The sequence below is a fragment of the Eumetopias jubatus genome, unplaced genomic scaffold, assembly GCF_037043125.1.
Source record: "Eumetopias jubatus isolate StellerSeaLion01/CBP00866 unplaced genomic scaffold, mEumJub1_p1.0 scaffold_5, whole genome shotgun sequence".
Taxonomy (NCBI): domain Eukaryota; kingdom Metazoa; phylum Chordata; class Mammalia; order Carnivora; family Otariidae; genus Eumetopias; species Eumetopias jubatus.
This window is the reverse complement of record NW_028274811.1, coordinates 41,286,979-41,308,161: the sequence shown is the minus strand read 5'-3', so window position 1 is coordinate 41,308,161 and position 21,183 is coordinate 41,286,979. Positions and strand designations below refer to the sequence as shown.

General features: G+C 40.9%; 1 protein-coding gene across 1 annotated transcript in view; it reads right to left on the bottom strand.

Annotated features, from left to right (window-relative positions):
• The window catches only part of IL31RA (interleukin 31 receptor A), a 48,430-nt gene that overhangs the window by 9,436 nt on the left and 17,811 nt on the right, over positions 1–21,183 (bottom strand). The window contains exons 4-9 of the mRNA XM_028119080.2: positions 19,955–20,106; positions 16,235–16,400; positions 10,296–10,375; positions 7,855–8,071; positions 1,713–1,895; positions 691–792 (exon numbers count right to left, since the gene is read on the bottom strand). Coding sequence (XP_027974881.2) covers positions 691–792; positions 1,713–1,895; positions 7,855–8,071; positions 10,296–10,375; positions 16,235–16,400; positions 19,955–20,106 — 900 coding nt within the window. The remainder of the gene's footprint in view (positions 1–690; positions 793–1,712; positions 1,896–7,854; positions 8,072–10,295; positions 10,376–16,234; positions 16,401–19,954; positions 20,107–21,183) is intronic.

The window sequence follows — 21,183 nt, the reverse complement described above, 5'->3', positions numbered from 1 at the left end:
GAATTACCCATCTTGAACAGAAGAAAAGCACTGTCAGAGGCCTGCAAAAAAGTACTTTCTTACAGAGCCCTCACTCTCAATTGGCATTCACATACAGTTACACTCTCAATTGGCATTCAGCTTTCACTCATATCGGTAACAGCTATTATCAGATATAGCTGAAGGACATGCCCCTATGGGTTACCTTTGAGCAACAGGATATATTTTCTAATGTTGAATCTGGAAAAGGTTAACTTCCAAGTGATAAAAATAAAGTCTGAGCAATTCATCAGTACAACCCTTGATTACTGCTACACAATTAAAAATAATTTTTTTAGCATCTCCAACTTATGATTAACTCTGTAAGTCCCTAACTTGGTCTTTAAAAAATGTTGTTTCTGCTTACAGGGCTATTGGCACTAAGCTCCTTTGTGGGGTTGGACAAACTATTTCACCTCTCTGAGCCTTGATTTTCCACTTGTAGAATGAGGGGCTTGGACTTGAGGAGCTCTATATTCTACGCCAGCTTTGAAATCCAGTGAACCTACAACCTGACCACAATTGTGTCAAGCATATGTAGCTTACAAGCTGAAGGTGCAGCACAGCTAAGCACTAAGGCAACTGTGAATGAGCTACAGACATTCACAGCCTTGTCTGGATGTTGGACAGGCCCCAGGGTTTCCTCGCCCCATGGGGCCTTTCCATACATACTGCCTTCTCGGACATAAGCCTGGATGGAATGCGACTGGCCCACTCGGTCTCCCAACACTGGATACACAGAGATGTTATAGCACCAGAAGGGCTTTAATTCATCTGTAAAAAAGAGAGAGAGGGAGAGAGACAGACAGAAAATAAGCCTTAAGCTCAGAGCCTGGCAAAGGAGAACTGTTAGACCGAGTTACATCTACGACTACGGGACATACTCTATTTCTCTACAGTTTCCACATCTGGAAAATAAGGAGGTTAGGTTGGATGGTCTCCAATGTCTATTCCCGTTCTAATCTTTTTAAATTAATTCTTAGAACTAAGTCTTCACCACTCCGATGAAATGACAAAGCCACCCAAGAAGGGAAAAGTAAGAGATCCGGTCCCTCTTCCACCATGGATTTTGTTACATGATTTGGAAGCACTACAGAATAAAACTTCATCCTTCTGTCAATAGCATATCAACCTGAGAACTCAAGTACCATGAATTCTAGCTCCTCTACCATGAACCTCTGCATGAGTATAATTCTTTATATGGGTGCCATTAAGTATTAAGAAATGGTTGGACAGACAGGATTGGGAGGGTGAAACCTCACTCATCTGTCTTTCAAGGAGCAGGGACTTTCTTAAAAAGAAGACTATTCTCTATATCATTGACCTGGAGAGGGGACCTAGATCTTAAACAGGGAACCAGAACTAAAAGGGTAGCCTGGGAAGGACTGATGAGAGACAAACTCTAGTGTTACCCACATGATCAAGATATCCAGGAAGGGCTCTCTGATGGCGAGGTCAACATGGTGTTTTCCACTTGGAAACAGACCAGATACCTGGTCTGATATCCATGGCTTCCTGACCCAGCCTAAGTGGGAACCACCAAGAAATAGGGCAGTTCACTAGGCTTGCACTCACTTTGTCAAATGCTATTCCCCCATATCTACAGCTTTGAAGTCAAAGTTAAAGATTTTAAAACCAGTGGAAATGAAACTGAATCCTATATAGAGGGAACTTATGGGGTCCACAGTGGCTACCTTTCCGGATTGTCCAGTTCCTGGCCTGAGACACAGATTCCCAGGAAAAAGTGGAGGGCTCTGAGTCCAAATCTGGAAACCATTCAACCATCCATGTGTCCACCTCTGGAGCAGAGCTTTGCCACTCCACCACCAGCTGGTCCCGAGTGAGGCAGGCCTGCATGGCCTCAATGCACTGAAATGCTAAGAGAAGGGAAAAAAAAAAGAGAGAGAGAGAGAGAAAGCTGCCCAACTCATCCTCCAAATGCACCAACCACACTGGCATCCATTCACTGCCCAAATCATAAAGAAGGTCAAAATTCAGGATCTCCCCTGCAGCCTCCGCTTATGGTTGTTTCCATCCTTTTTACTGTATCACTTTTCCTTGCCTCCCACTTTTGATGATTAAGTACCTTCTTAATCTTTCCTTATGTCCCCAAAATTTACCTGTTTCCAAGAAAAGATCTCACTAGAGAGTTGCTGACTCACAGGACTTACCTTCCACAGGTGCCTATGCAAGTAAAAGGAAGCAAGTCTAAGACAAAGAATGGATCTCTAAAAGCAGAATTTCAGGTACCTGAATTCTACGGCTGGGAGCTGGGAAATGGTGCCCTTACAGTCATACCTGGGAGATGGCTTCAAATTTCGACTATCTAGGCTGGCCCCACACAACCTGGCTATGGACTGCTATCCGCAAGGCAGTGAAAATTGTATCTGTACCAGAAAGATGCAGACACACCCTCCAAAGCACCTAGGTATGGACTGATATGCAAATGACAACATTTTCTGCAGGCCTAACCAAAAAACTCATGTTTGGAAACAAGCAACAAGGACTCCTTTAATAGAAAAGTTATAAATAAAATCCTAAAAAATGGGGGGAAGGTCTCGCCTGGGTGGCTCAGTTGGTTAAGTGTCTGCCTTCAGCTCAGGTCATGATCCCAGGGTCCTGGGATCGAGTCCCGTGTCAGGCTCTCTGCTCAGCAAGGAGCCTGCTTCTCTCTCTCCCTCTGCCTGCCACTCTGCCTGCTTGTGTGTGCTCTCTCTCTCTTTCTCTGTCAAATAAATAAATAAAATCTTTAAAAAAAAAAAAGGAAAAGTTGAACATGTGAGTTCAAATACAATACCTAGGATTTAATTAGAATCAGAGAGCTATCTTATTAAAAATGTTCTAAGTAAGAAGAGAGGAGAACTACTGGAGGGCAGTGTGGCAGAGAAGGAGGGCACAAAAGGGGTGGAGCCCAGAAGATCACAGAGTTCCACTCTCCCCTCTCCTTACCACCCACAACATCCCTGAGGCTTCAAAATTGCAATTAACAGAAAGTATGATTCAATGAACACAAAAGACAGTCCTGGATAAAGGCAGGAAACAGTGTCTTTCAAAAAAATAAAAAAGCCTTCTGAAGCTAGAAGCCTAGGCCAAGCACAGGAATTTGGTGTGAGGTCTGGGAGTACTGAATCCTGCTATTTCTAGGCAACAAGCCCTAGCAAGCTGTGTGCATATTTAGGAGCCTCTGTTCTTGAAGGTCACAGTTTATGAATCTTTTTCTCAAACTGGGCCTTTATGAGACACTCCAGCTGCTAGTCCCAGAAGGAAGGCCAGGTAACTTGTCAATTTCCTGAAAGGGTCAGGAAAAGCAACTGAGGCATATAGGAAATGTGAAGCTGGAATAGGTGTGGGCGCCAGGACGTCAACCTCGTGTGATCCCTAGAGCTCCTATTACCCCACCTCCCACCCCCCCCGCTCATAGCCTCTAAGCATCCTCATTTACCATTCCAGTCAGGCTATAAAAGGCATTTCTAGAGCTTCTAGAATCCTCCCTAACCTCTGGTAGTGGGTAATGTTCATGCTCCCTGATCTTCTCAATTCCTTCTTACTGTTTGTGTGTGTCTGTATATTTTGCTTGGTTGGAAGAACTGTGTGATATAACTCACACCCCAGAGTCCCTTTGCAGGTCACGCTGGAACCACCCTCCCCAAGATTTTTCTTGCAAATTGTACCTATTATGGTTGAACTCTGTCCCCCCAAAAAGATATCCTCAGTACTGCAGAATGTAACCTTATCAGGAAATCAGATTGTTGTGGATGTTAGTAGTTAAGACAGTGGGTCCTTAACCCAATATGACTGATATCCTCATGAGTGGAATTTGGACACAGAAATAAAGAGACATAGGAAGCTGGCCACATGAAGACCCAGGCAGAGACTGAAGTTATGCTGTTACAAGCCAAGGAATGCCCTGCCAATATCTTCAGTTTAGACTTCTAGCCTCCAGAACAATGGGACAGTAAATTTCTGTTGTTAGAAGCCACTCAGTCGGTGGTGCATTGTTACAGCAACCCTGGGAAGATCACACACCACCTTTGGCCTGGCCAACCCCCCTTCCCTGGCCTTGATTCCTTCACATCCTTTTCTGGTCTCCCAGAGGCACTTTCGTAATAATTACTTGCACACAAATCCTGACCTGAAGACAGGAGTGAGTGTTGGTTCCTAAGCCCACACTCCTTTTCTTTACCAACACTGGCTGTCTGCAGAGCAGGTGTCAGGTTGAAAGAGCCAAACATGCTGCAGGGATGAAGGGGACAGCCCAGGCTCTGGGCCAGAGAGGAGTGGAAAAGGTTCAATTAAGTCATAAGTCAACAGTGAAAGGGCCTGGGCAGGGCTAAGGGTGCTGAAAGAGAAGTTTCCAAATCATCACACTGCTGTGTGTAAACTCACTCCTGAATTCTTCCATTGTTCAACAAAAACATCTAAACAATTTCTACAAATACAACATACCCCCAGGTGTAGTAGAAAATCCATATTCTTCCTGGGAGAGGTGGAGAGGGGCTTTGACTGCCAACACCTTTAAGTTCTTGTGGTTTGCATGAAGGCAGTCACTGTGGGCCATCAAATACAACCCTCAGGCACTATGGTGCCTCACCTTAGCTGTCCGAGCCTACCCTCAGCTCTGCCCCAGTCTCAACCGCCTCCTCACCCTGCACCACACAGTGGCTGCGGTCTTCTGGGCCCTGCCTCAGATCACTCCAGGGCCACCTGCTGGCTAAGGTCCTTTAAAAACTCAGAGATGTTCAGGGCAGAAGGAATCTGAAGGTGTATCTATTCCAAACCCTTATTTTAAAGATGGTAAAATGGAGGCCCACAGAGGTAAAGAACCGGTTCAGTGTCAAACAACATCAAGTCCAAGATTCTGATATATTGTACAAGTTTGGATCATGCAGACTTGGGTTTGAATTCCACCTGAGCAACCGTGGGCAGATTCCTAAGCTTTCCTGAATCTGAGCTTCATCATCTATGAAATGATTCTAATAGCATCTACCTTGTGGACCATTTCAGGATTAGCATTAAATTAACCTATGTCATCTGAGCACAATGCCTGACATATACTAATGAACAGTATATGATAATTGTACTTACTTAGTGATTGTTACATTTATAACAATTATTATTATTATTATTATAACTATTCTCTAGTTGACTCCACCTTATTAAACAAAATTCTGTAAAGCATTACTTTCTTATATGTCTAAAACAGGAGTCTTTAAACTTTCTCTGTAAAAAGCCAAATAGTAAATATTTTAGGTTTTATAACACCTGTGGTCTTCGTCACGATTCAACTCTGCCACTGTTGCACAAAAGGAGACATAAGCAAATGTAAACAAATAGGTGTGGCTATGTTTCAATAAAATTTTATTTACAAAAACAGGTATCAGGCCAGGTTTGGTCCACAGCTGTAGCTTGCCTACATCTGGTCTGGGATTATTATAACCGATGATCATGCTGACGATTCTGACACAAACCAAGTACCTTCAGAATTGGGAAAAATTAACAAAAAACCCTATGGGAATTTAGCATAACTTTAGTTAAAATATTATTTTATAGTATTTTTAAAGTTGATAATCCCTGACTAATAAAAATTTAATCATTCAGAAATTTTATTAAGAATAACAATGGTGGGATGCCTGGGTGGCTCAGTCTGTTAAGCGTCCGACTCTTGGTTTTGGCTCAGGTCATGATCTCGTGGTTGTGAGATCAAGGCCCCATTGGGGTGTGCTCAACACAGAGCCTGCTTCAGATTCTCTCTCTCTGCCCCTCCCTCCTACACTCTCTCTCTCTCTATCTCTCTCTCAAATAAATAAATAAATAAATAAAATCTTTTTAAAAAAGAATGACAATAGTAATAATTAGCATTAGGCAAATCATTTTAAATACACAATCTCATTTCATCCTCACAACGGCTCTGTAAAGGAGGTATTACTATATAATAGCTCCATTTTACAAGTAGCTGAGTTTTAGAGAGGTTACATAACTTGCCCAAAGTTTATGGTATCTAGATATCATAGTGAAAAAGCCAAGATATGAATACAGGGCTGTTGGACTCCAAGACCCATGTTTCTATCCCCTATTCTTTACTGCCTCCCACTCCAGGGCCACACCAAGAAACTGGCTTTACCATGCACCAGTGCCTCTGCTAACAAAGAATGTTCATTCTATGACACATGCATTTGTCAGGAACCTCATCACTAGAGGTCCTGGATAGGCAGAAAGTAGGATGCCAGGAACTAAGGATGGTGGGGAATATTATTAAACACTACAGTAATGTCAAGTGTAGCTCAAAACACAGATTATGTATACAATTGACCCTTGAACAACACGGGGCACCAACCCCCCTGGGCAGTTGAAAATCTATGTATAACTTTTGACTCCCCCAAAACTTAACTACTAATAGCCTACTGTTGACTGGAAGCCTTACTGATAACAGAATGGATTAACACATATATTGTATGTTACATGTATTACGTATTGTATTTTTTAAAACATTTTATTTATTTATTTGACAGAGAGAGAGAGCACGCACAAGCAGGGGGAGCGACAGCGAGAGGGAGAAGCAGGCTCCCCGCTGAGCAGGGAGCTCGATGTGGGGCTTGATCCCAGAAGTCTGGGATCATGACCTGAGCTGAAGGCAGACACTTAACTGACTGAGCCACCCAGGCGCCCCTCTGTATTGTATTTTTACAATAAAGAATGCTAGAGAAAGTAAAATGTTATTTAGAAAGTCATAATAGAAAATACATTTATACTATTGTACAGTAAAAAATTTGCATATAAGTGGACCCACCCAGTTCAAACCCATATTGTTCAAGAGTCATCTGTGTATAGAAGTTCTAAAATGAGGCAAGGGAAGAAACTGGTTCAGTTTAAGGGGAAGAGGAAGAAGGGAGTATAAGCCAATAGGTCTAGAGCTGGTAGTGCAAAGGCCTGAACCAGTCTAGGTCTAAGTAAAGAGAAGTAAAAAATCGGAGAGTGCGTTACCTAACTATGATGTGTTTTAACAAATAGTTACTGAGCACCTTTTCTCTGCCAACTGCTCTATGCCTGTTCTGGGTGCTGCAGGCGGGGAGAGTGGTATGAGGAAGAGGAAGAAGAGGAAAAGAAAAACGGACAAAAATCTCTGCACTCAAGGAACTTGCATCCAACTGAGGGAGAAGTAGGTATTAAACAAAATAAATGAGAAAATCTATGTAATGAGAAACAGTAAGATTTATAGAGAAAAGAAAGTAGGAGAGAAGAAATCCCTTGCCTGCAATTCCTTGCCTAAGAATCAAAGAAGGTATTTTATTCTAATATGCGATTTAAAAGATGAGTTTGCCTGGGATCGGTAAAATGTTTAAAACTACTTAATCAAAAGTATAAGGAGCACTTTATTGACAAGTATAAACATCAGAAATTTTCTTAACTTAGGAGTCATATGGAAAAAAGAAGAACATGGAAGAGTGAGCACACACAGGCTGGGACTTTGTCAATACTGTGAGAGGGAAAGCTCAAAAGAGAAGTTTCTGCCACTGAGGACAAACGTGGTTTATCAGACAGTTTTATATGGCTCACTCAGACCAAAATAAGTACAAGCTGCTTGTAGAACTTTTAGGTGTATGACTTTGTCTCATATGACTTTATGAAGTCTCTGCTTTTCAACACAGGCTTTGTTCCAAAGGAAGTGTATTTCAAGGGGCTCGTTAATTGCCACAAGATTTTGGTCTCCTCACCATAACCTAAAAAGCTCCCACTTCATTTTCATTTTGACTTGAGAGAAAGAGCAATCCTTGAGGGGACTTCCTGGCCAACTCGTTGGGACCAGGCATCTAAGTAAGAAGTTTACACTCTACTTACACTTTTCATCAATAGCTGGAATCCTCAGGGTGGCCACTGGAGATTCCCCAAGAGAATTATAAGAAATCACATATACCCAATGGGTCTTGCCTCCCAGATACAGTTCATGCGTCTGGTTAGTGGTGTTCACTGTTTCTGTGAGATTAGTGTTGTTTTCTGGAAAGTACCATATGTTGTAGCCAAGGGCCTTCTCCAGGACCGGAGCTCCGTTTGCCTTCTGAACCCAAAGGAAACAAAATGTATTGCCAGAAACAAGAAAAGATAGGCACTGAGACGGTAATAAATGGTGAACATGAGGGGTGAGGGGTAATGTTAATTATTAGGTGCTAAACTACAATTAGGTCATCACCCTTCTGGGATGAATAACACACCCCGTGTTGTGTTATTCATCCTTCAAGGGCCAAAAGAGATTTGATAAATGGTCCCTTGGTATCAACCCTTAACAGAAGTCTAATTCCATGAGGCTTAACTAGGAGAAGGTGCAAGCCAATGTAAGCAAGTCATTCTGATGCTTATCTTTCTTTCCCTCCCACATGCACAGGACAGTATAAGCTAAAAATGTGAGGCATTCACTCCAAGAATCCCAATTCTGTTCTAGCCCGGGGTCATCTCTTCTCTGGAAGCTTCCAAGGGCCGGAAAGTACATGCGCTGTTACATAAAAAGCAGCACACCTCCTCCTTTGAGAAAGGAGCTAGCTTCCCTGGACCAGCCATACCAAATATCCCAGCTAAGAGGCCTAAAACATTCACAGTTGCCCTACCAGTCCTAAATCTGTGGTGAGAAGCCTAAGGTGACCCCAGAGATTCCAAGCCAAACTCTTCTTTTCCGCCTTGAACCTGAACCTAATGATCCTATGTTTTTGCCTAGGGTTCAGCTTGCTGAGTATTTCCCAGGAATTATAGGGCTTTCCAGTTGTTCACTTTGTGTTACTGACAGCACACACAGATGGAGTAAAGTGACTGAATGTAAGGTCAGACAGGACTTTAGAAGTCACTTTGTCCCACTGCCTTTCCAGTTCAGGAATGGACAGAAACTTCGTAATGACTGGGAGGTTTTTACCTCTTAGGACAATGCATTCTCTTTTGTAAACAACAGCTTTATTGAGATGTACTTCAGATACCATAAAATTCACTACTTTAAGGTATATGGTTAAGGGATTTTTTTTAGTGTATTCACAGAGCTGTGCAACCATTACCACCATTCAGTTTTAGTCCAATCTCTTTAACCAACTTTAATTCTTAGAAACCTCTCCTACTGAGGCAAAATAAGGACCAGTCCCCAGGTGAGGAGGAGAAGGAGGAGGGCATTTAAGTCCATTTCACCAACTTCACATGTTGGCCTACTTGACCCAACACTCTGTGGGTGGGTGCATATGTGGATATGCACCATTGTTTGCTTTCCTTCCCCAAAAATATGTTGACTGAGTGATTTGTTTCCACACTTAATCAGTGAGAAAGAAACCACAACATCTGGGATTCACACAATCTTGATTTTCAAAGGTTTCCCAGTGTGCCTGGTTGAGCGCCCCCCCGCCCCGGCCTGCTGTCCCTACAACCTGAGGGTGCCCCATAGCCCCAGGGCTGTGAAGGGAGTGGGGAGATGCAGGGGACATAATTGGGATTAGAATATCATTTGGTAAAGCAGGTGATTTCTTCATTTTCTGAAGGATTTTAAACTTGCCTGGACTTTAGCAAGTACGAAATAATATGATGACTGTTTCCTGAGCACTCTGGACACCACGACAGGGTTCGGACATCTCATTGCTCTCCTCCCCCTTTTCTCTCCTGGTTCCTGGCTGGGTTTTTCCCCCTCATATTTGCCCTTTTCCTTTCCTGTTTATTCCTTCTTCCCCGCCTTTTCTGTTCTTTGTCCAACCTTCTCTTCTCTTCTTTTCTCCTCTCTGCATGATGCCCGCACCTTCTCCTTTATTCCTTAACCCCAGGCCTCCATCCTAGAAAGGACCATTTGGCCCCCGTTCTGTCCTTGCACCCCACTATACCAGTACTCAAAGGGACACGTGTGCAATATATGTCTTCAATGACCTGAGGACACATTAGTGAGCTGACCCCAAGTCAGTGCTCTTCTCCCATGTCGGGGTGGGTGCTATACAACATTACACTGCCTTCTAATGCAGCCAGCCAGGAGGGTTTCCCCAGAAGGTCAGTGTGCCCCCTGCATGTGCACTTTGTACCTTAAATGTTAATGTTTCAGAACAAAGAAGAGAGGCGGCAGCATCTGAAGGCACATTTAGGCCAACTATAAGATGACCTATGAGGCTTTGTGAACTGAGAAACCACAGTGAGATTTGGGGCATTTTAAAGCCTCCAGGGAAGGAAATTCAGGAGGTAAAAGTTCAAGAATTACAGTTCTTGGAGGTGTAAAAGACCAAGGGTTTTAAACAGAAAAACAAAAATCAACATCAAAAAAACTGTAAGGTCACCTTCCACATCAACTGCACTGGCCTTCTTCCATCGACCCTGGCTGGTCTCAGGACTCTCCACAGATCCAGGCCATAGGGAGCTGTAGGGAAACAAGGGTGAGGTGCTCAACATAAGACAGAAGGGAGCTGAAACAGAATACAGTGGAATTAGCTGGGCTGCCTATTAGTAATGCAGTTGGGAAGGGTTTGCTGGAGGGAGTCAGGAGGAGTAAAGTGGTTGGTGGAGGGATGGCAGCATTGCAACAACCCACGATGTCTTCATTTTGTAGCCAAAGGATTGGCATCAACCAAAGTAAAAAATAAAACTGCTCTTGGATCTGATGACTTAATGTAAGGTAAAAAAAAAAAAAAGTACAATAGGTAGTACTGTAATATAATTTATCACTGATATCTGGATTGAAAGGTAACATCTCATGTCCTGTAAGATATAACATCTATATACGTTAAAGCTGGGAATGACACAGAAACTGATAAGGAGATAGATACATAGATAGAGATATATTATTATATTAAATATACTCTTTGAGGGTGTGAAAGAGAGAAAGAAAGAGGGAGGGAGAAAGAGAGACCAAGATCTACTCCCAAAAATGTTAAGATGTTATAAAATATAAGAAAGAATTAAAGAAGAAAGGAGCAGAGAAATAATCTTTACTAGGTCATTTCCTGAGCTTTAAATTCAATGCTAATCTTTGTGGCAGAAAAAGCAAAAAAGGATCATATTGAATTGCACGTTTCTCATAGCATGACAAAACACAACCATATGAAGGAGCAAGTATTTTCTGGCTAGCGGAATGAATTAATAAATGGAATTTATCATGGGGATGCTCTTAAAAAGACAATGGGAAACATAAAGTCCAATGTCTGCAATCACAGTTGAGAAATATGACATATGTACGTTTTTCATATTTGTATTCTACAAAATGCAAGGGCATAAGGTTAAACCTAATTTATACATTTCTCCAATGAATAACATAATCCAAGACAATACAGTTCAAGTGTGTTAGCTTCTGATGATCTAACCAGACAGAAATAATTTCAAAATTCTGAGTTTCTGATTTAAGAATGACCTATGCATGTTAGCCATGAGAAGAAAGCAGAGAATTCTAAAGAACTGCCCAGAAAGCTAGTGGCCTGTAATTTGGAGAAGGAAGGAAATGTCTCTAATTGAAGATGCAGTTAATGAACTCTGAATTTTTTCTTGAGGAAACCACATGGCTGAAGATAATGTAAGTAGGTCTGCAGAGAATGGGGTCAACCACTCAGGCCAAGATCTAAACTATTTTAGTACTGACAGACTGTTTTCAGGTATCTGAAATCACACTTCAGGTAACTGCTGTCTTAGGGTGAAATGAGCCAAAGGGCAATTAAGTCAGTAACCTGTTTTGTCATCAATGGAGAGTCACATTTCTACAACCACTCTTGCAGAAGCTGAAACATGGGTAAAACAGTCTAACTGGTAGGTCCCGATCTTGATGAGATCTGTAAGTTGCATATGAGGAAATTGGAACTATTTAGACTTTAAACATGACTTCATTTGTACTCCACTAAGATGTTGTCTTACTGTCTTACAAGCTCTGTCAGAAGTTATCTGATTTCCCAAAGAAATCAATATTCTTCAATATCAATGTCTTCAAACCGATTCTTCAATAAAAAATCAGAAGACAGACAGCCTGTACTCAACTTTCTCAGACAGGGAACAAGAGGCTGGTTTCAACCTGTCTACAAGCCAATGAGATGTGAACAGACAGAGTTCCTCCTGGCAGATAGCTTTAGCACAAGGCTCCAGTGTTGCGAGATGTTCAAAGGCAACCCACGGAATTGGAAGGACTCTCACTCCATCTCTCACTTTCAGAATTTCTCTATTCCCATTATGTTCAGTCAGACTCAGAGATAATAGCACTGAGAGTAAGAAAGAAAAAAATCTAAAGGCAAAGTGTGTTTTACAATCCAGCCCCGAATATTCATCTAAAGGACAGAGGCAAAATAAACTGATTATTAGATAATCAATCATTGCAAGGACTTGGTTAGAAATAAGAGCGAAATTCTCCTTAGATTTATCCCACAGGCAGGCATTTAGTTGTAGTAGATGGTGATGGCAAATGAACTTAATCAGGTATTTTCTCCTTTCACTGAGGCCACTATTTCCTGCAGATAAAGGCCAAAAGGGAACCATCTTCCCACACTATCAAATTCCCACAGATGCAGCTTTTAGTAAAGCCATTACCTGAGTAGCCTGTAAATCTTCTACAATGAACAGCAATTTTCCATTAACCATGAGCTGGTAATGGCTTTGCCATATAATCAAAGTTAAAAAAGTAAGAATTCTATATTTGTAAAAGAGCAAAATTAAATTTTTCCAAATCCATCAAAATATCTACATATTCAAAGGCATCAATTCTTTGGATGCATTAGCAACAATTTCATGCTATTTTGCTTCCATTGCAATCTAGGAATGTCCACAAGTACCACCAGTCAGACATGTCAGACAACCTGGTGCCCTTGCTGACGACCAATAATAAGAATAGTGAACTTATAGCCAAGTGTCACTATGCTAAGCATTTTACCCGATTCACCTCACTGAATCTCCACACCCTTATAATTAGGTAGAGTAGTACTGTCATCACCATTTCTGAAACACAGAGAAGCATGTTTCAGTGCTACAAGCTTTTAGATAATAAAGCCAGGATCAGAATATAATTACATCTGTGTCATGTAGTAGGTACTTATATGTTTAAATGTGGGTAAATTGCCCCAATAATCAATCTATCGAAATCCAAATGAAAATAAGTAATGTTTCACATTTGACTTAGAAAATTTCAAATTAGAAATGGTTTGAGGTGGTGTATATTAAACAACTGGCATTTCATTGTGAAATAGGGAAACAAATTATTTATGAATTGGAAAAGGGGACATTAGGATTTGCTGGGAGCCAGGGGTGTGTCTTCATCAATTTTCTCTGGGATCCTGAAAAAATGAAGAGAAACAAAAGCAAAAACTCTACAGGAGTGACTTTGAGAAATAAGTGGTTTGATTTAATCAGCCACAGGCACAGACAACACCAGCATCTAGGGCTCTGCTAATGAATCCCAGCCCAACTAGCCGAAATAACAAATCAGCCGAAACGGTAAATCTTGTTTCTGGCAGCAAAACAAGTGGATGAAACTGAAAGTGAAACTGACATGAGAGAGCAGCTGGGCTGTCGTGAGCTAACGGAGGACACAGAGCCACTGTGGCACCAGGAGGTCACTGGAGAGAAGACTGCCAACTACAGGGCAGGGAAGGGCCATGCAAAACAGGGTTATACCTGAAGTAGAACTTAATCTCCCAGACCTGCTAAAAGGTATAGCAAAGGCAGAGGACACTTCACCCAACAATACTGCATGCATTGCTTTCTAATCTTTTCAAAGGGAGGGCTCAGTTAAGACAGACAACAACCAACTACTCCTACAGATTATAAACAATGGGCCATTTTTTTGCTGTGTAATTTATGTGCTGTTCAGTATTTGTAAACTATATTTGTATTCATTTGACACTTTGAGGTGATGTCTGTAGAATGTAAATGTGTTCCCAAATAGTGTATGTAATTTTAATCAAAAGTTACATGAGATCCACAAACTGACTAGTTTTGTTTTAATCATGTCTGTATTTCTATTGATGTAAAATTTATACAGCCCTTACTATTTGTAAGGTACTGTTGTTCTAAGTACTTAAAGACGTAAAGATTTGGGATTTTCTATGACTTTTTCTTGGACTGCTAGAGCCTGACATAGAAAACTAGATGCCTGAATGGCATAGATGAATGGAATCTAAGGGTAAGAAGGGCCTTCAGAAATTATCTAGCGTGGGGCTCCTGGGTGGCTCAGTCAGTTAATCCTCTGCCTTCGGCTCAGGTAATGATCTCAGGGTCCTGGTATCGAGCCCCATGTCAGGCTCTCTGCTCAGCGGGGAGTCTGCTTCTCCTTTCACTCTCCCTCTGTGTTCGTTCTATCTCTACATCTCTCTCAAATAAATTATTTTTTTTTTAAAAAGGAAGTCATCTAGCCCAATTTCCCATGCGCTGCATGAACCCCTGTTGTGTAACCACATCCACCAAGGGTAGTTTAGACTGAACTAACACAAACATCTCCAGTGGGGGCTACAAAATTCAGAAGACGCTGGATTATTTCCAGACATCTGTCCATATGGGGCGAATGTGTTAAACAGCTGTTAGTACCAACTTGGTCTCATAGGAAACTCAAGCAAGATCCAGAGGAATAAATTGTTGTCATATGGACTAGGGAGCACAGAAATTGACTTCAAATGTTACCTGAGATCTGTGTGGTACTTGGCTATAAGACTGAATAAGACTTACAAGAATATGACTGAAATTATGGCTGGGTGTGCAGCTGAGGAAAATTCAGGGTCTAGAACCCATGTGTCTTACAAACAAATGAGAGTAAAGCCTCAGAAGGTTAGCAGGATCAGCATTTTGCATTTCTTCTCCTTATTTCAAAAGATGTGTGGACATACCAAGTATTCAACTACTCATTCATTCATTCATTCATTCATGGTGTTAGGCTGAAAAATGTACCCCAAAGATCTAAGTCCTAATCCCTGCCATTTGTAAGGTTACCTTATATGGCCAAAGGGATTTGCAGATGTGATTAAGTTAGGATCCTGAGTTGGGGAGATTATCCTGCATTATCTGGGTGGGCCCTAAATGTTTTCACAAGGTCATTATAAGAGTGAGGCAAAGAGATTTGACACAGAAGAAGAGAAAAAAGTAATGTGATGATGGAAGCAGAGATCAGAGTGATATGTTTAGTTGATGGGGGAAGGGGCCACAACCAAGGAATACAGCCAACCACTAGAAGCTGGAAACAGCAAGAAAACATATTCTACCCTCAGAGTCTCCAAAAGGTAAACAACCCTGCCAACACCTTGACTTTAGTCTAGTGAAACTGATTTTGGACTTCTCACTTCCAGAACTGTTAGAGAAAAAAAAATGTGTTGTTTTAAGTCATTAAATTTGTGATAACTTATTACAGTGGCCATAGGAAACTGATACATTCATCAAACATTTATTACTACTGAGGGACAGGCACTGGGCAAGACTCTTGATTTACAAAGAACGGTAACACATGCTGAGTGACCCTGAGCAATTGGCTAATATGTCTGAAACTCAGGTCCTTCACCTCCAAGTGGGGGTGACTCCAGATACTTTCTAGGGCTCCTAGAAGGTTTAATAAAAATAATAGAAAGCCTGACATTTATTGAATGTTTATGGTGAGCTAAATACATTATGTCATTGAATCTTTAAAATAACACTAAAAAGTAGCTACTACTTTTAACTCAGTTTTATAAATTATATTCCATTATGGAAAAGGGGAGTAAATAGTGAGAAAACTAAGGGTTAGAGATTAGGTATCTAGCCCAAAGTCACTCCACAGCCAGGCTGGGATTTCAGCCAAGCCCACGGAGTTAAAGTATTGCTCTGAATGACCATACCTGACTCACAACAAGCATTCACTCATCGTACAATCCCTTTCTCTTTCTTTTCCTCACTGTCATTAAGAATCTGACTTTTTTTTCCTCATTAATTATACTTTTATCTACCTTTTAGTGGTAGCTCCAGGGTTTACAATCTATAGCTTTAATTTATCATAGGACACTTTTAAATGATATTACACTGCTTCATGTATAGTATAAGAAGTTTCTAAGAGTATTAAAGATGTGATCATTTGCCTTTGGGGAAAAAGATGCTAACTAAGGCCATCTGAGGAGCGCTGGCTTACCGTGTGGGCTCAGGTGGGCACAGTGAGTGCCCTGTGGAGAGGTAATGTACAGACAACGAGAATCGATGAATCCCAAGTACAGAGCTTGACAAAACCCAAAAAGGCCAGGCCCAGGCCACCCGAAACCAGACCAGGCAGAAAAGGAATTGCAAGGGACCAGCTTGCCTTCTTCCTCAGTTGTTCCCACTTTCTCTTGGCTCCAACCACTCCAGAACATGGACTCCGCAGGGGCACATCGCAGAGCTATAACATACTCTGTAAAAGCCTGCAGCCCTGTGAGATTGTAGGTCTCATCTCTATCGATATCTTCTTTGGTGAAGTTGACTTCCATCTAAAAGACAGAGATGACCCTGAGCTGGATGGGAGAACCCCTGTTATCTTTCCATTTTTCTTCTCCACTCCCCAACCATTTCAGAACTAGAAGCATTGTACCTAAAGTTTTAAAAAATATAGTTTTCGTTAATAAACCTCCATGCATGCCTGGGGATCATTTGCGCCTAAGCAGATGTGAGTCGCCCCATGAACCACCACCCTCCCCATTTCCCATCTCTGAGCTTGGAAGGCAGAGATTCCTGCCTATGGGCTGGACGTGAGTGAGTAGTCGTGTTGTTCTGGAAAATACAAGGTGGAGTCCTGGGACCCAGGCAACCCAGGCCTCAGTTCAAACACAGCAGGTGACTCCAACACCTAGATATAAGGCCTCACAGAACAATAGGCAACAGAGACTTTAGTGGCATCACGTTCAACCTCAGGTCATGGACAAGACCTCAAAAGTTAAGTGACCACGAACTACCTCAGTGTTTGTTATGAGCAGAACTGGGATCAGAACACAGATTTCCTCCCTCCTAGACACTTTCCCTTTACCCAAATCTTCCACTGCAAATTACTGGTCTTTGGGTGACCAGTAGGTCTGCTAAGGATCTCAGCAGCCTGGATGCATGAATTCATTTTGACATTCTCTTGGGGCATGGAGGGGGAGAGGAAAATAAATCACTTCTCCTTTCTAGACCTCAGTATCCTCACTAATAAAATGAGCACATTGCTTTATATAATCCCTAAATTCCCTTCTGGATCCAACTTTCCAAGAGAAACTAAAAATTCAAATATTTGTTTTTGAGCATGATCACGGTTGCTGCAATAAGAACTTTTAGCTGTTGGTTTATATAAACTCATATCGAGTTGATTAATAAACTGTACTAATGGGCATATCTATTTTGTGAGTATGCCCACTAGTCCCATAAAACCCTGTGAGAGAAGGAAGTCCTGACATTTCCCATATGCATATAACAGCTATGAAAATAAGTACATAATTATAGGTATTGAGCCTAAAGGAAACTGGGCAAAATGACAATGTATAGCAAAAAGCTGAACATCCCAGCTGCAGATGGACATTTCTGAACTCCCAGGCTAGTAAGATGGTGCTGGGAAAAAGACGTAGGAGCCAGAGGTGAGGAGAGTTCCACTGCTGAATCCAAAGTTCCCTGAGCTCCCTCCTCCAATCACCCGTGGAAATGTTGCAATGGCAGAACAAGGTCACTGGGACAATCCGTCATCTCTGGGACAGTGGCCTCCCCAACTTAAGCCTAGTTATGGGGCCCAGGTGTAACCAGATTAAGACCTTTAGAAGAAAGCCAACCACATGGTGACTTCCATACACAAATCAAAGTGAAAACTATACTAATCTACAAAATAAATGCAAAGAAGCCTAATAAAGTTCTGTTTTCCTTTTATGCTCTTTTAAACATATAATATTCTTTTAAAACAATCTTTCAAAGTTCTCTTCCTGCATTACTAGCATCCTCAAGCGTATGCTTGGCCTGTGTGTTGAGGCTCCTCGCATTCATGCTCATAAAGTTCTGTCTAATGTAACTATGCTAGCATGTTCTGTTCAGCCCTACCCCAAAGCAAAAAAAAAAAAAAAAAAAAAAAAATCTGCTCAGTCTTTCAAACAGTGTGCCTGTCTGAAAGGCTTCTTTTAGTTTGGCTTTTTGTCTGGGCATGTGCCTTTGGCCCACACAAGGTCCAGGACAAACTGATCCTCCCTATACAGGCTTAACTAAAACTTCCCCAGCTCAACACAGACAAAGGACTCTTAACAAAACACTAATTAACTTTATCAGATTTGTTTCTAACAATCTATACTTTGTGCCAAATCCTAGTTCGCCCAAAGTGTTTATGTTCTAAGAGATGAGTCAAAAGTGTTGGTACAAAGCCTAAGCCTGAATCAAACTTTTTTTTTTTTTAAGATTTTATTTGACAGAGAGAGAGACAGAAAGAGAGGGAAAAGGGGGAGTGGGAGAGGGAGAAGCAGGCTTCCTGATGAGCAAGGAGCCCCGACGTGGGGCTGGATCCTGGCATTATGACCTGAGCCGAAGGCGGACGCTTAACGACTGAGCCACCCAGGCGCCCCTGAGTCAAATTCTTAAAACAGTCTTGAGATCCTTTGGCAGAGTGCTCATATGGTTCCATTTTATAAAGGTGGAAACTCCTTAGAATAGGCAACAGGAAGATGGTCTAGAGATTGCTAAAATATGGTCAAATGAATGACAGCTTGGAGTTAGAAAACCGGGGCTCCGGTTTGCAACTTACAAACCTTGCAATCTTGGACAGGTGATTTAAGCTCTCTACATCAGTTTCCTAATCTGTAAAAATAAGAATAGTGATGCCTCATTGACAAGATATATGCAAGAATTAAATAGTCTGGAGTATAAGAAAGTACTTTGCAACCCACATAGCATCATACAAACCTAAGTCTTGCTATGTGATCATAGTGGGTATTTTTTTACAGTCTAATGCAGGGAGAGATGACTTTAAATGACTGTGCTGAATGTTAAGTGCAGTGACAGAGGAGGAGCACCTAGCTCAGGTTCTCAGAAGGAAATATGTCAGAACTGAGTTCTGAGACATGAACGATTCAACATGGTTTGGGGAAGGAGGAGAGGTGCAAAAGCAGAGACACAGAATAGTGAAACGACATAACATAAGGGAAACTAGCAGTTTAGAACCACTAGAGAAGCAAGCCAGGGCAGGATGAAAGATGAGGTCAGAGGGATTGATAGGGGCCAGGTCTTGGAGGTTTAAGGATTTGGACCTTTCTCCATGGAAATGTTGGGTTGGTATAATTGGGCTTAGAACTGATTGTGTGTGAAAGCTGAAAGGAGAAAGATACTATATAATGGAATACAACAATTAAAATGTATAAACTATACAACATGGATGAACCTTAAAAGTACAATATTGAAAGAAGCCAAATATTTACAAAATACAAAATGTATGGGTTCCTATCATATAATGTCTCAAACTATGTTGTTCAGGGATGCAGGTTTAAATGGCAAACCCATAATAAAAAGTGAAGAAGTATTTACCATGAAAAATCAAGATAAAAGCTCTAAGAAGGTATGGGGATTGTCTTCAGGAAAGAACAGGGCAGGGGACCTTGGCATGCTATTTTGGGCCTCCCTGGTTTTAACATAATGTTGACTTAATAATAATTCATTAAATGTAATATTTATGTTTTGTTCACTTTTCTAACTATAAGTCATATATCACAATTTCATAAAAGGTTGGAAAAATAAAAAAGGAAATGGCCAAGCCATAGAATCTCTGGCCACCAACACATCTAGACACAAACCAGAGTGGAATGCAAAAGTAAATTTCTCACTTTTTAATATGTCCCTGTGTTTGGAATGCAAGACGCCTAGAGTGAAACACTTATCCATTCTAAAAGGCCCAAATGGGAAACTGGGAAGAAAAGTACTCACTGTTATCTGTCTTTTATTTTTTAAGGTAGAAAATGGAAAAAAAATGATTCCAGGTCAAAAAAAGGTTATCAATAATTCTCTTCTTTGGGCCCTGTAATGGAAACACTGTAATGGCATAACTTACCCAGTGGGCACTATTTACTGTTCTGAATCGAAGAGTATATTTTAAAGTAGATGAAAAAGGAGCCAACACAGGCCTTATCCATTTTATTTGAAGCATTCGTTTGATGCCCAAAACTGATTTCACACTGAAAATCTCAGGTGGTTCAATTTTCACTGAAAATAAAAATCATAAATTTCTCACATTTGCAAAAAAGATCAGAAGGTGCTAATAACATCCATCTAAAACTGAAAAAAAAGAAAACTAGAAAGGAAATGATAATGCATATTTTGTAACTCACCATATGCAGAAGGCATTAGGAAGGCAGGGCAAAAGGAATGGTGCCACCCCCACTTCTCTCACCCACCCCCAACCAAAAAAAGGAATGGCCAATGAGGAGAAGATACATTTCTATGATTTTTCTGCAAATACACCTTTTACTGATTGGTTCAGATCTTATGCCAAGAAGAAAGGAGGTCAAAAGAAAAGACTACACAGCTAGAAAATGGGCTGTTTCTCTTATCTCCATTCCCCTCAACCTCTCTTTCCTTGACCCCCAAAAGTGTCCAGTTAAAAGCACCTCTCATTTCCCTTGAACACTACAAACATGATCACTCAAAATCTCTCTCTTTCAAAAACATAATATTTTTCTGGTTTTAAAAGTAGCATATGGTCATTCCAAAAAATGTTTTAAATATAGAAAAATACAAAGAAAAAGCTTAAATCATCCATAATGCCATTAACCAGAGCCATTATAACATTCTGGTGTATTTCCAGGCTTTTATCCTATGTAAGTATTTGTATATTTTTTAAACAAAATTGATATTATGCTAAATAAAAACTTTGTCTTCTTAAATAACACTATTCATTCAACATACACCCTCTTGCATTAGAAATTCTAGAAACAATGAATTTAATAAGATTGCAGGATATAAAGTTAATATACAGAAATCTGTTGCACTTCTATACACTAGTAATGAAGTAGGAGAAAGAGAAATTAAGAAAACAATCCCACTTACAATTGCATCAAAAAGAATAAAATGCCTAGGAATGAATTTAAACAAAGAAGTGAAAGACCTGTACTCTGAAAACTATAAGACACTGATGAAAGAAATTGAATATAACGCTAACAACTGAAAAGATATACCATGCTCACAGATTGGAAGAATTAAAAATTTTTAAATGCCCATACTACCCAAAGCAATATACAGATTCAATGCAATCCCTATCAAAATAACAACAGCATTTTTCAC